The sequence below is a fragment of the Parasteatoda tepidariorum genome, chromosome 4 (genome assembly GCF_982258835.1).
Source record: "Parasteatoda tepidariorum strain Cologne lab strain chromosome 4, Ptep-v5.0, whole genome shotgun sequence".
Taxonomy (NCBI): Eukaryota; Metazoa; Arthropoda; class Arachnida; order Araneae; family Theridiidae; genus Parasteatoda; species Parasteatoda tepidariorum.
Genome location: NC_141758.1, coordinates 49,713,152 through 49,727,800, shown reverse-complemented (window position 1 = coordinate 49,727,800; position 14,649 = coordinate 49,713,152). Strand labels below are relative to the sequence as shown.

Here is a 14,649-nt window from a genome sequence, read left to right as displayed (position 1 = left end):
ATTCAAAATGCATTAAGTAAAAAAATAATTAATAGATCTTAGGTAAAAAAAAAGTAACAATACCCATTGATTTCTCTTTACTTCATTAACAGCCTTTTGTTTGAAATGATCAAATTTCCGGCTTAATGTTTCAACAGCTTGTTTTTTTTCAGCTTCAAGGCTGGCCCGCATCTCCATGATTATAAGATCTAAATGAATGGAAAACTAAAGTTCAATTCATAATTGACTATAGACATTTTTTATCCATTTTTTTAAAAAATATTTATTTAAATATTAATAGCTTAAATATTGATTTTTTAAAAACAACAGGTTCAGGAAAGATATTAATTGGAAAACTGCACACATGAATAGGACACATCATGTGATAAATTGAAAACAAGAGTCTTATGTTAAGTAAATACAAAATTAGCGGCCCAAAATATAACATAATAGGCAAAAGTGAAAATTTTAAGCTATACCAGATATAATTTGTATGCATATTTTAGATTTCATATTAAGGATGCAAAACAATAAATGAAAACAATACATCTAGAAGAGCGCCATAGAAAAAAATTAGGTTTTAGGCTCCGGGATTAGTTTGTTTGGCAGAAAAAGAATAACTATTCCTTAAAGTAATAAAAATAATATCAATTTTTCCTAAAAACTAAAATTGTAACATCCTCTGTGGAAAAAATAATATTGCTTTTTATTTTTTATTTTATATAAATTACCTAGATCTTAAATTGTCTTGGTTAAAAAAAGTTTAAATGAAAAAACAAAATTTTTTCACACCTACAATAATTTATTGCTACATGTTCGAACTTTAAAGTTATATCGGGTTGTTTTTATGAATTTTTACTGGAATAGTTTTTATGAGCTTTTACTGGATAACACAACACTTAATTCATAAGTCTACTGTCGACAGCTGGACAAACTGAATGATGCTCTTCAACAGAAAAGGCCAGAATTAATCAACAGAAAAGGTATAGTGTTCCACCAAGATATTGCGAGACCTCATACAAGTTCTGTCACTCGCCAAAAGCTTTCACAGCTTGAATGGCATACACTACTACACCCACCATATTCTCCAGATTGGCTCCTTCGGATTATTATTTGTTCAAGTCACTATAAAATTTTTCGGACCGTAAGACCTTTACTTCTAATGAAGAGGTCAAAAATCACCTGGATCAGTTTTTTGCCAGCAAAGACCAAAAATTTTATGAGCGTGGAATCATGCTACTACCAGAAAGATGGCAAAAGGTGTTGGACCAGAATGGCCAATAAATGATTTAATAAAATATTTATTCATTATACGAAAATTGTCTTTCATTTCCCCCAAAAAAACGAAATTACTTTCCGAACAACCCAATAGTTTTATTGTCTTTTCCAAAGTTTATTGAAATTATTTAAAAGAAAAATTATAAAATTTCTCATGCCATTTCTGCAGTTTTTCCCAATTAATTTTTGGTTGGAAAGCAGTATACTGCACATTTACCAAACTGTGGTAACTTATAGGTCTCTCATATAATGACATGATAATATTAAAAAAACAAACTAGCTGCCGCTTCGGATCAGCCATTGTTAAACAGCATTTTGTAAAAGTACAGTATAGTGATGCATGGCTTTTAACTTTGCTGGCAGTAGATGAAAAAGTTTTTCTTATGGTAGCAACATACACTACCCTACAGTAATTGAAGAGACACTTTCTGTTTTAGAATTTTTTTTAAATTTCTCAGGAAATACTTAGAGCATTATTTTATAACTTTAGAGGTTTAGGTGAAATGATTTCTCATAACTAGCAATACTAATTCCCATTATTATCGAAGCTTTGAAAGGTTTGGGGGATTGGCAATAAATAAATAATTAAATAAATTGTTTTTGAATATCGTATGAAAGAAAAATAAACAAAAAACTTGTATCAATTACTTTGGTAACTACATACAATAATAGTATAAAATTTTCTAAGCCTAGCTTAAATATTTTTTATAAAAAACAAATTTTTTTATTTGGCGTTTCTTTGTTATAAGTTTAGCAAAATTAAACAAAATTTTTTGAACAATTTAGAAGTTCAAAAAAAAGTATTATTTTAAAATTTGAGAACAATTCATTAATAATTGCTCAAGATATGAGTATTTAAAATAGTTCCTTCGTATTGTGCATGTGTGGAAAATATTTTTGAATTTTCAAGATATTCATATCAGACTTCACACAAGTTGTCACCTATGGCATTGCAACAATATAACCTTTGAATAATTTATTTAAAAAAGTTTTTTCATTCACTTTCTGGAATTAAATCTAAGAAAAAATACTAAGGTAAGAAATTTTTTGCCTTTAAATCATTAAATGGATATTTCAGCATATTTTTACTATTTTATTTGCAGCTTAATGTAATTTTATTCCCCATTTTTAGTTAAGATATATGACTGTTGAAATAATCCGATGATAGATTTAAAAAGGTTTTAGCTATAAACAATTTGAATTTGGTTGTTAAGTACACATTGAGAAATAACAGCATATAAATATCACAAATATACACTGAATTTGCATTTTAAGTCCTAGGTATCGTGCAAGGAAAATGGGTACCCTAATCTGATTATTAATTACAATCAGTTTTCATTTATCTAAATTGAGTTCTTCCTATATATATATAAAAAAAAGCGTTTTTTCAAAATTCTATGACACCTTTTTATTGACAATTTTGAGAGACTGTTTTTACTGCCACGGAAGAAAAAAAGAAGAAATCAAACAATGATTGAAATAAATGGAGCAATACAAAATTGCATAAAATTTAACCAATTTACTTACTCATATTATGCCTTAATTCCAATTTTTCTTGAGTTAACTTCCAGTGTTGTAACTTGAAGGCAGTTAAGAGTGTTTTTAATTTCTTTTTTAATCTTATTATTTCCATATCTTTTTCATCAAGGGGACCTTTCTCTGGACTCTAAAATACACATACAAACAAGTCAGCAGTGAAAGAATAAAATAGTTTTATTTTAATGTAAAAACTAAAAATAAAAAACCTGCTTGCGACCAGTAGTTTTTTTTTTTTTTTTTAAATCAAAGTTTTCTACCAAAATAATTCTTGACAATAAAAGAAATTAGAAAAAAATAAAAGGATTACATTTTTCAATAATCATTAGTCAGAGAAAATAGCACATCCTACTACTTATAACGAATGAAAGACAGGAAAATAGTAAATAAATATATACTAGTCGCTTGCGGTAAACAGCTGGTTTGCTTCGCACTAATAACAATAAGATATTTAAATTAAAATACACAAATATTTTGAATACATTTTTATCTACTTATTTGTTTTGTTACATTTTTTGTTTTGATATTTTTTTCTGCTTCCTTATTTAATCTTTCCTGTATTTGGTGCAGATGTTTGCTCAGTCGCTCGGAGAGGTTTTAATGGTCTCTCCTATACGTTTGTTTATGGAAAAAATTCCTTGCCTCCCAAAAGTGGTTGTAAATAGGGGTGGTTGCTACACGGATTTGCTTTTTTCTGGTGGTTTCACTGTATTACCTTTTTATTTGTGTCAGATTTACTTGTATTTTACACATAATTTGGTTTTGCTATTTTGTTTATTTGAATAATAGAATTCATAATTATATTAGAATTGACATCAATTTTATTTGTATTTAAATAGGTTTTGGCTCAAAATATCTTTCATTGTAGAGAGTATTTGAATAACAGAAACTAACTGGTCAAAAAATTTTTTAAGTGCTACAATTTTGTAGCTGTAAAAATTACAAGTCAATAATCCAAATTACAAATCTCACTGGTCTGTGATAAAACACTGAAATATTTGACTGTTTCTTTGAGTAAATTGGTTTGAGAAACACTGCTATAAAGAACATATGGTCCAAATTTGAGACTTCTATCTTGGTAAAAATGTATTTTTTAGAATAACTGTCAATGAGGCTAATTACTCAATAATTACAAATATCAGATAAAACTTGATTAATTTTTCTATTCAAGTCATAAAGAACACATGGTTCAAATTTGAGACTTCCTACTTGATAAATGTGTTACTTAGTATTAATGTCAATTTTGGACCATTTACTCGGATAATTACAAAATAAAGATGTGTATACTTGAAATGAAACTTTTTTAGTTTTCCTTTATATCTGATACGATCTAAATCACAGTCTTTAGTTTCAGACACGGTCTGAATTTGAGACTTTTATCTTGGTAAAAGCTTTACTGTCAACTAGGCTAATATTATATGGCATTACTGAAAATTAGGCTAATTATCCTAATGATTACAAAATATCGAAATGAAACTTTAAATTTTTCTATTATCTCATAAAGAACCTACGGCCTAAAATTCAGATTTCTAAGTTAATGGGATGTGGGAGATGTAGTGATGATTGAGTTAGAGCTTTGCCTTTTATAGATAAAATATATATACATTTAAAAGAATTTATAAACTTAATAAAATAGTTGTGTGCAATAAATCATTGTTTTAAATAGTTGCGTGATTTTTAATGAAATCCTTCTACTCTTTGGCATAAATAAATATATATGATGGTTTAATGATTACATACAACTTAACTTCAATGGGGAACAATTAAAAATGTCAATTTTACTTTTTTTGAGAACTAGCACTGTAGAACTCCTTGTAGGAAAAGTAAATAGTACAAAAGTGAAACTTACATTTTCTTGATTGAATCCATCAGATATCATACTTTGTTCAACACTAATTCGAGGTTCATTAACAGACGAAGTTTCAGCTGAAAATATTTTAAATAAATATAAAAATAGTTGAAATAATTAATTTAAGATAATTTTTTAATGCATATTACAATTAGTTTTTAAAACTATAGTTTCATTAATTATTAAATTTTTGAAATAGTTAACACGAAATTGATGATGACAATGAACCTAGAATTAATTCAACACTAATTCTAGGTTCATTAACAAACAAAGTTTCAGTTGGCATAGCTAACAGAAAACTTCAGCAAAATTACTTAGAACAGAGGTTCCTAACCATTTTAGTTGAGTGGATCACCAATTTTGTAAAAGAAAACCTTGAAGCCCACTAACTACTAAGTACACAAATGAAAATTATAATGACTAACAGACACTTATTATATGATAATTGAAGATCTATAAATTATTAATATTGAAAGAAAAGAGAAAAAAGAACACATTAAAAAATCATAAAAGAAAAAATTAAACTTAAATTCTAACTTCTGATATTGAATTAATATTGCCAAAGAGGAATATATCAATATGACAGTGCAGGGTGCGTAGCCAAATTATTCAACAAAAAATAAGCACCTTTTAAGCACTTTTCAAGCACTCAAAAAATATTTGTAAGCACCTTAAAAAATATCATAATGAGGCAGGATTGTAAAGTTTTTGACAATCGACAGTTTTAACCGTTATGTAAAAAAAAAAAAAAACCTTTTGGCATTGTTTTTAACAATTATCAAAAATCATAAAATTTTGAAGCATGTAAAACGAATGGCATTTTCATACAATACGGACTGACTATACGCCGAAATAGACTGGGGTTGAATTAAACATGAAAACGTTGAATAGAATAGAATGAACTGTGTCTTTTTGCATAATTCAAAGTGAAAATCAACACAGCAAAGGAAAAATCTCATTTTAAAAGAGGGAAAATTAAGTACTTTTTAAAAACGCCCAATGAAAAGAGCACCTTTAAGGGCTTTTAAAAAACGAAAATAAACACCTTTAAGCACTTTTTAAAAGCGCTACGCACCCTACAGTGTGAAGAGGCCTAAAAAATGAGTCTAATTCTATTTGTTAGCATAATTTAATCAAATAAAAATAAATGAAACATTCAAAGCTTCTTTTAAGGCATAAATAATTAGGAGAGAAGTTAAAATTTTATTTTAAATATCTTATTGCTATTTATAACCTGATGATTGTATAAACCTAAAACATGTTACATATAATGTATTTACATAAAATTTCTAGCAAAAATACTTTTTTAAAAAATCTCGCAATTTTTATTTATATCTGTTGGAACAGCAGAAGAATTTATTTTTAATTTATACTCAAGGAGTAGAATATCAGTATTTAATTATTTTAAATGTTCATATCATTATTTTTCAAGCCACAAAATAATTATCATAAAAATGAATTAGAATAACATTGAAAAATACTTTATATTTCCAAAATTAAACAATGAATGTTACTGAAAGATATTCATAAATACAAAAAGAATATTACTGAAGAATGTTAACACTAATGCATACATAAAATTTTATGAAATAGCTAAAAATAATACAAACCTAAAGAATTATCTACAGAGTTTTTTCTATGATCTAATCTAGACTCAAGATCATCAGCAGGAGATTCATGCATCTCTTGACTTTCTGGAACACTATTTGACTTAGAAGCAGAAATAGATCTATTCTTAAAATTATTAAATGTTCTACGAGCACCTCTAAGAGGAACACCTGTGTTACGATCGACAACAAGACCATCATCACTACTTTCTTCACCAGAGCTAGATGTTGATATTCGTGATCTTTTATTGTTACGGCGATGTGTCGCAAGGTCTCTTAATCGAGGAAATATCTTTTCTCTAGAAAGGGAAACTTCATTTGCATTAAATTTCAAAAAACGAACTACAGAAGGTTTTTCTACTAATTTAGTTGTTTGAAGTATACTTAAGTTTTCATTTTTTCCTGACATCTTGTCAGCATCAGTAACTTTGTTGCCATCTTCATTTTCTGATTCTGTTTCAGTACCATCATCAAGACAAATTAGAGGAGGTGTAGGTGGTTTAACAGGAGGGCAAATAATTACTTCATCATCTTCCACATCATCATTCTTGTTTTCATCTAAATTCTCCTCAGAGCTTTCTATTCCTTTCTGCGTATCAGCATCAGATACCTGCTGTAAACCCAGTGTTATATTACTTGCAACACCACTGTCTTGAATTTCTAAAGATCCATTCAATTGTTTTCCTGTAGGAGATTTTTCTGTTGACTTTGTTTCAATATTTTTATTAGTGTCTGGAGATAATTTTTTAGGAGTAATAGAATGCACCGGAATGTCAGATTTTTCGCTACTTTCAACTATTTCACTGTCTCTTTCATTTGATTCACGAATTTCAGCATCCTCATCTTGTTTTTCAACATTTTTAGACACTTTATCGGATTCCTCTTCAATTTCTTCAATGTCAGTTTCAGAAGATTCTGAACTTGATTCATTTTCACTTTCTGATTCGGTATCATCTCCTTCCTCATCAGTGACTGTATCAATTACTTCTTTATCTTCATGCCCATCAGACTCGTTTTCCTCTATAACTTCTTTACCTTCTTCATCTATGACTGAATCACTATCAGAATCCTCTTCATCTGTTTCCATATCAGATTCATCCTCTTCATCATCCGCAGCAGCTCGAGATCTTGCTTTTTTGATTGTTTCAAGAAGATGCAACTTAAATGTATCATTCTTTTTTGACATATCCAAAAAACTTTCTTTCTCTTTTGTAGTAGTTTCTTCCTCTATTGCAGGAATATCTGGTAAATCAATTTTTGGTAAACTTTTAGCTTTCATTAAATTGGCTAAAATACTTGTAGTTCCTTCAGAAGATACATTAGTTTCTTTAACAGATTCAGACTTATCTGGCTCATCTTCTTTATTGCTGCTTTCTTTCTCTTCCTCTGTATCTAATGAAACATATCCTTTAATACGCTCCAGTGCCATTTCAAGCTTATCACGGGGTACGTTTGACGTAGGCTTAGACTTAGGTGGATCATCCAGAAAAAGATCCTTTTCTTTATCATCTTTAGATTTTCCACTAGTAGTTTCTTGAGTTTTATTTTCAGTCTTGTCTTTAGAAGAATCTAAAATTTCTTTTTCATCTTCACAAGATAGCATTCGGGCGATTCGCGTTTCAGCTGTTGAAAACATTGAATTTGAAGAAGCTTCTTCACAATGATCAACATCCATCTTTGAATCTAAGCTCATTCTTCTTTCACCTGAAAAATGATATAAGTAAATTAAATGCATTTCAATTAATAAAATAGTTCAGAAAAGCTACTATAAATATTAGAATCTATATTTTTTAAGACTTTAAGCTGCTTCCCTCCCTTTTTTTAAAGTTTTCTACTACTGACTTTGTCAATATCAAATGTGAAGTACACGTGTACAACTAAGAGAAATACTGATCATAAACTTTTAAGCTGACTCAATTTCTTTTGCAAAATTTTGTATAATTAACTATAATAAATACTGTAAATGCAGGTAAAGTTAGGGAAAAGTGATTTTTTAAACTAACATTTTGTAACCGTTTTTATTCTCATTATTACTTTGTAATACATACTGAAAAATTAATCCTAGTATTAGCAAACAATTATTAATTATGATATTGCTTTTAAAAAGTGTGTTAAGTAAAAATTTTGTTTGAAGCATTTAAAGAAATATTTTGTTATACTATTTAATTTGTGAAAGATATTGATTAAAAATTCTTAAGGCAATTTACATGCAAACACTAAGTACAGTTTTTGTTTTCTCGTATGATTATAAACTCAGAACTGCCAATTTTCTAAACTAGCTATCAGTTATCAAAAGTTCAAGAATTATAATATTAATAAAATTCAAATCAGGGCAATTTTAAGATTTTTTTTACAACTTAATTCTATATAAGTATAAATCTAATATTAATAAAATTTTATATGAATTTACTATTTAAAAAACAACAACATTGAAATGTTACTTTTTTCACTAAGGCGCACAGGGAAAATATTACAATAATTAAAGATAATAAAAAGGTAATGGTTTTTGACAATCCTATAAAAGGAAAAGATTTAATATTTATTAAAAAATTGTGTAAAAAAACTGCTTGACTCAGAATCGTATTCTAAATAGTTATAAAAGTTTTCAGGTATGATTATTCGAAAGATAAACAATTTACTACCTGTAGGAGAAGGACAAAATGCTTTGCTATTGGCAGCTGAAGCATCGAAAGGTATTTCTTCCTTATCTACCTGCAAGTAAAATATCAAATTATAGTTCAAGTGAGAGAAAATTTAAATCAGTTTAAAATTACAACATAAAATTGCTGTTCGTTCAACAGACCAAACAAAATTTTTTTCTTTCTTCAAACAATCTATATCTGAAGTACGGGTTAACGTAAACGATTAATCCAGTTTTAAAATTCTGTTTATTTAAAAGTATATAACAAAGATAGGTTATGGATGGATAGATACAAACACTTATCAAGTTTGGTACATACTACGGATATATAATGTGAGCACTTTTAGTCACCAGACACACTTCTCAATGATAATCCAATTCTGTCTATATGTTCAATAGCATGTTTCTATCAAAATTTGTTACAGCAGTGTGGCATACAGCATTGGTAAAGTATTTGAAAGAAATCAGTCAAACAGTTTCTGAGTTCTAAAATTTTAAAAAAGCTGTATGTTTAAAGTTTGATTTTGCAAGAACTATTAGATAGATTTAAAATTTTGTATTTTGCTATTTAAAATTACTATTTCAAAATGATGTAAGAACTTGTATACGTGATTCAAAATGTTTAGATTATTATTAAATAAAACAAAAAAATAATTAATAATTTTTTAGCTCGGAATTATCTTTGAAAAACGGATTTCATAATTGTGTGCAAAATGTTCATTAATAAAGTTCTCAAAATGTAGAAAAATATGCAAAAAGTAAAATTAACATTAAAGGATTCAAACTATTGACAGCTCTCTTGACCAAATCAATGAGATTATTTTTTTCCAAATTGTTGTTTCTTCCCATATTTTGGAGGTCAAGAATCCGAATTGGTTAGAAAAAGGTAAGTTTATTCCAAGTAAGTACATTATGTGCTTGATTTTCAGAGTTATAATATCGTCTGCTGTAATTATTTTGTATATTTAAGGTTAGGCCATTGAACTATTAAGATTAATTCTTAGCACACCATTAGATCAAACTGTATTCAGGTTGTTCACTTTTTTTTTGCCAACAACATTGCAAAAAGGCCTCACTGTTGCTATGATGGATATTGATAGACACATGTTATTGAACGTATGGATAGAGCTGGTTAACCATTGGGATGTGTGCCAGGTGACCGAACTAAGCAGCACACATTTCATATCAATATCCCTATTTTAAATTGCAACTAAAGAACTAAATAAATGCATTAGTTATATAACTAATCTAACCACATAAAATTTGTTGAAATTGTTGAGTAAATTTTTATATTATTTATCTGAAATAGTTTTTGCTTTCGATTATTGATGAGATATTACATTGAATTTTAATTACTTGTGAGACGTTGATAATTGATGCCATGCAACAACCTTTATTACTGCTGAATTTATCAACATTGGGTACAAATAAGAAATTTTCAATTTTTTCGTTATTTTACAGTTTTAACAATATATTTCAATTGGTAAATATTAAACGAATAGTATATCACAAATGAGTAATACTTAGTAAAGATAAAATGTTAACTCCTAGTTAAAAGCAATAAATAATTAGTAAAGATTATTATGTTCAACCTCAATCTTCATAATTTATATTGAGGTAAGCTATAAATGGATCATAGTTATGTACAGAGTGACACATGATGTTTTAAGGAAGGTTTACATGTGCTGACACACAACACTGATATCTAACGAACTGTCACTGCGGACTCTTATCACATATTAAGAGTCATTTATAGATTATACAAATATAATTTTAAGAAACATAACCCACAACCAAATTTCATTGTAATTATAGTTGACAATTAAGAGTAATTCTTTGAACTTAAACTGAAAATAAAGAGTCAAAATCATAAAATATAATAAATGAGATTATATTAATAGAACAAGAACTAATATACTCATTAAAACATATATTATATTTTGATAATATAGCAAAATGATTTAACAATATGTTTCTCACCTTATCAATATCAACACCATGGTACATTAGTTTCTTATTCATAGGATCAAACACTGTGCGGGATGAAGCATAGTCAAATTTACCAAATTTTTGGATAAGTAATTGGACATGCACATTTAACTCATCTAAAGCAGCATCATAATTTACTTTCTTCTTAGGTTTACTTGTAGTGGGTGTTTCCTTTGAAAGGTGGTAGCACTGAGTTATAGGAACCCAAGCTCTAAAAATATTTTTTAAAGATATTAGGTTATTTCAAATAACTTTTGCATCAAGTAAATAAAAAAAGTATAAAACAAGTTCACTTTATATTTTGGAAAACACTTGATTGCATGTCCCACACTATTTCTATCATTTACAGATCTGCCAACTTCAGAAAATAAAAAAGCTTGATACTATTGGTGACTCTGATATAGCGAAATAGGCAAAAATTAATAGATAAGAATTTACACATTCTTTAAAATAAATTTGACAAATTTTTTACTCCTAAAAATTTATGACTCAGACTGAGATGATGATACAGCAATTTTTAAAAACTTTATATAATTAAGTTTTTTTAATTTATTTCTCAGTCAACAAATTCTTCGAAGTTTGCTTTGACAAGAAAGTAGTACAGAATTAAGTTTTAAATTTTCGTTATATGGCTTAATATTTTATCACTGATCACGCCATTGTAAGGAATGGTTAATATCACCAGCAATAACTTTACCAACAACTGTAGGCATTACTTTTTTTGCCTTTAACTTTACATTATTATTTATCAATCCCATCAAAGAATGAAAACATTCTAAAGCTAGCTATTTTAACATGAAATAGACATTTTAACATGAATGCCTTATAAAGTTTAGTAAACATTTTAATTCAAAAAAAGTTTTAAAAAGGAATCAACGATGAACTAAACACACTCGAACACCAGTATAACTTATTTGAGAGAAAGAGTTTCTGGGCAGCGCTCAAAGTGCACCTGGGACATAAAATTCATATAGTTCAGAAAAAAGCCTGAGAAAATACTTTGCTGTCCTGAGATCCTAAGAGTGGACACAAGAGCCTGAGAGTTGGCAGGTCTGCATTTACATTAAAATTAGACTATAGTTAATAGTGTGTTATAAAAATGTCAATTAAACAGCATTTCACGTATAGAAACAAAATAGCAAAAAAATTCTGAACACAGATAATAATATAAGTAGAAATTTTTTTTAAAAACGCACTTGGTGTCATATTATCTAAATTTCAGACTTGGTAGAATTTTAAACAATATTAAACAGCAAATATAAATAGCACCAAATAAGCAATAAAGAGTCAATATAATTCTATGTAGCTGTTTTTCAGCACCATTTTTTAAACACAACAATTCTAGAACTTATTTGTAATTGCTTACCTATCATGAGCACCAAAGAAACGAGCATCAACATTGCCATCTAGAATACGAACAACCTGAAATGAAAATGCTATGATTTGTTAACAAGATTTTGAACATTTTGAAAATAACATTGAAACGATAGGGTAAGTAATACCAGGCGCTATACTTTATTGCATTATTATTAAAATAATGTAGCAACTGGCTTTCAATGCTTCATGTGTTAAGAAATAATATTTTAAAAACATAAGTTTAGTTGAAGGAAAACTCAAAGTAAATAGTACAAAACCAGTGGTTGGAGGTAGCACACTATGGGTAATAAAACTACTTTAGTTGCTACTTTTGGCGTAGCTTGTAGAGCAGTTACTACTTTTTGCATAGTTTGTAGTCTATACTTCATTACACCCTAAGTAGGCACTGGAGAGAAGGGCAGGAAGACCGGATTACAGCCATTGTCATGGAAACTGGGTTATTCTTTAAGTCGGTTGGGGAATGAGGTCGCAAAAAAAGGAGAGAAAGTGGCCTGTTTTGGAGTTTAAAAAAAAAAACGAAATGCCGATTTTTTTCCCCCATCCAAAACCAAGAATCTTACTAAAATTTTGAACAGAATACAGAACAGAACAAGATTTCTTTAGAGCATTTCTAATAATTATTATTTTAAGATACTAATTGTAAGCTGATTTCCTATTATGGTTTCTAAAAAGCAGATTTTCTTATTATGATTTTTAAAAAAACAGATTTTCTTATTATGATTTTTTAACTAAGCGAAACTAATTTTAAACAAAAAAAAAAATTATATTTAAAAATATTCTTTTTTGTAAATCTAAGTAAAAAAAAGAAATGCATAGATGAGCATAAATACTTTGTTTCAGATATTTATTTTCATATGGAACTTATTTTGTTAGATTAATGTACATTAATTTATCCCACATTGGTGTTTTGTGGGGGAAGGAAAAGTCAACATAGGCAGGAAATTAACAATTAATGCAAAAAAATAGGTAATAACTAATAAAAAACAAAACAAAAGAACAATTATGCGAAGAAAAAAGACAATTAAGCGAGAATGGAAAGAGCTGGCTGACCAGTGTTAAAACATAGCCAACGCGCCAATTCTTTGAACTTGAAAACTAATTCAGTGCCAAACTAAACACCTCCTTCTTCTTTGTACATACGCTTTACTGAGAAGGTATTTATAAGTTAAATACATTTAAACATGAAAAACTTCTAATTCATGTTTCAAGATAAAAACTTTTCTTATTATACAACATTTATTTATGTTTGTACATGCATTTAAACTGCAATTAATTCCAAAATAGTGAAGAACTACTTTTCAAAGGCTCAGTATTACATTTCCTAGCTTTCCCTGCAGTTCCAACTTAAGGTGAAACGAAGTATAGCACACTATTTTTTTAAAAAAGTATTGCGAGATACAAAACAAGCAAGGCTCAAATGCAATTAATTTTTCGAATTCGATTGGTACAAATCTTTGTGAGTCTGATATCTCAGTTTAACATTCCCATGGCACCAGATTCTCTGTAACCTTAATAAAAAAAAATAAAAAAATAATCCGCATACTTCATGAAGACAGCAGTTGCTTAATAGACATTTAATCAGTATTTATGATACTGGCACAAGATATTGACATCAGATTATGAGAATTCAATATTTATATTTTTAAAGAAGTTTTCCGTTTAAATATTGGTGATTTTCAAATAAATAATTAAGAACTAATGATAGACTAAGAGTGAATAAATGCATTTTTACTAGTTTTAACGAAAAATAACCTATAGCTGCGGGAGAATTTTTTAAATCTATAAGACATTTCAACATTAAATTTTTTTAAACTGTTTTAGGTATTTATTTTTATCATGTTAATCACTACTGTACAAACACATTTTAAACGTGGGTAACTACATAATTTCAATCCCCACTTTACATTTTTCTAATCTATAATTTTACAGCATTCATTCTAACTGTTAGCCTGCTTTGCGGCTTAATTTTAAGCCAAATGAATCTAGTGTTACTTGATAAAAAAACTTCATAGGTTTCAAAAATATGCAGATGGAAATTAAAGTAGATTTCCATCTGCATATTTTGAAGGCAAGTTTTTTTTAAACAAGTAATATCGTAGTGCTTCAGTTTCTTGAGATTATTTGAGTTATCTTGTTTTATTAATCAACTGTATGTTGCCAAATGCACTTGACTCTTTCTAATAAAAGTCACTCAGTGACAGTTATTTCTGTCTTTTATCTTAACAGATATTTGAAATTAAATGACTAAGCAAAATATTATATCATTAAATAAGAAATTTCTGAGAAATCTCAATTTTTAAAAAAAATTAAATTAAAACTTTCTTTTACATGGCTTTTTAATTGTTAGTTCACACTCCTTATAGGTGTTTGAAATAAATTCTGCATTTGAAATT

At 28.0% G+C, this 14,649-nt stretch overlaps 1 protein-coding gene across 6 annotated transcripts in view; it reads right to left on the bottom strand.

The window, feature by feature from the left end:
- The window catches only part of LOC107448205 (uncharacterized), a 53,438-nt gene that overhangs the window by 12,597 nt on the left and 26,192 nt on the right, over positions 1 to 14,649 (bottom strand). For all 6 annotated transcript variants that reach the window (XM_016063318.4, XM_016063320.4, XM_016063319.4 and 3 more), the window contains exons 14-20: positions 12,246 to 12,301; positions 10,871 to 11,090; positions 8,892 to 8,961; positions 6,253 to 7,953; positions 4,643 to 4,719; positions 2,785 to 2,923; positions 64 to 188 (exon numbers count right to left, since the gene is read on the bottom strand). In XM_016063318.4, coding sequence (XP_015918804.1) covers positions 64 to 188; positions 2,785 to 2,923; positions 4,643 to 4,719; positions 6,253 to 7,953; positions 8,892 to 8,961; positions 10,871 to 11,090; positions 12,246 to 12,301 — 2,388 coding nt within the window. The remainder of the gene's footprint in view (positions 1 to 63; positions 189 to 2,784; positions 2,924 to 4,642; positions 4,720 to 6,252; positions 7,954 to 8,891; positions 8,962 to 10,870; positions 11,091 to 12,245; positions 12,302 to 14,649) is intronic.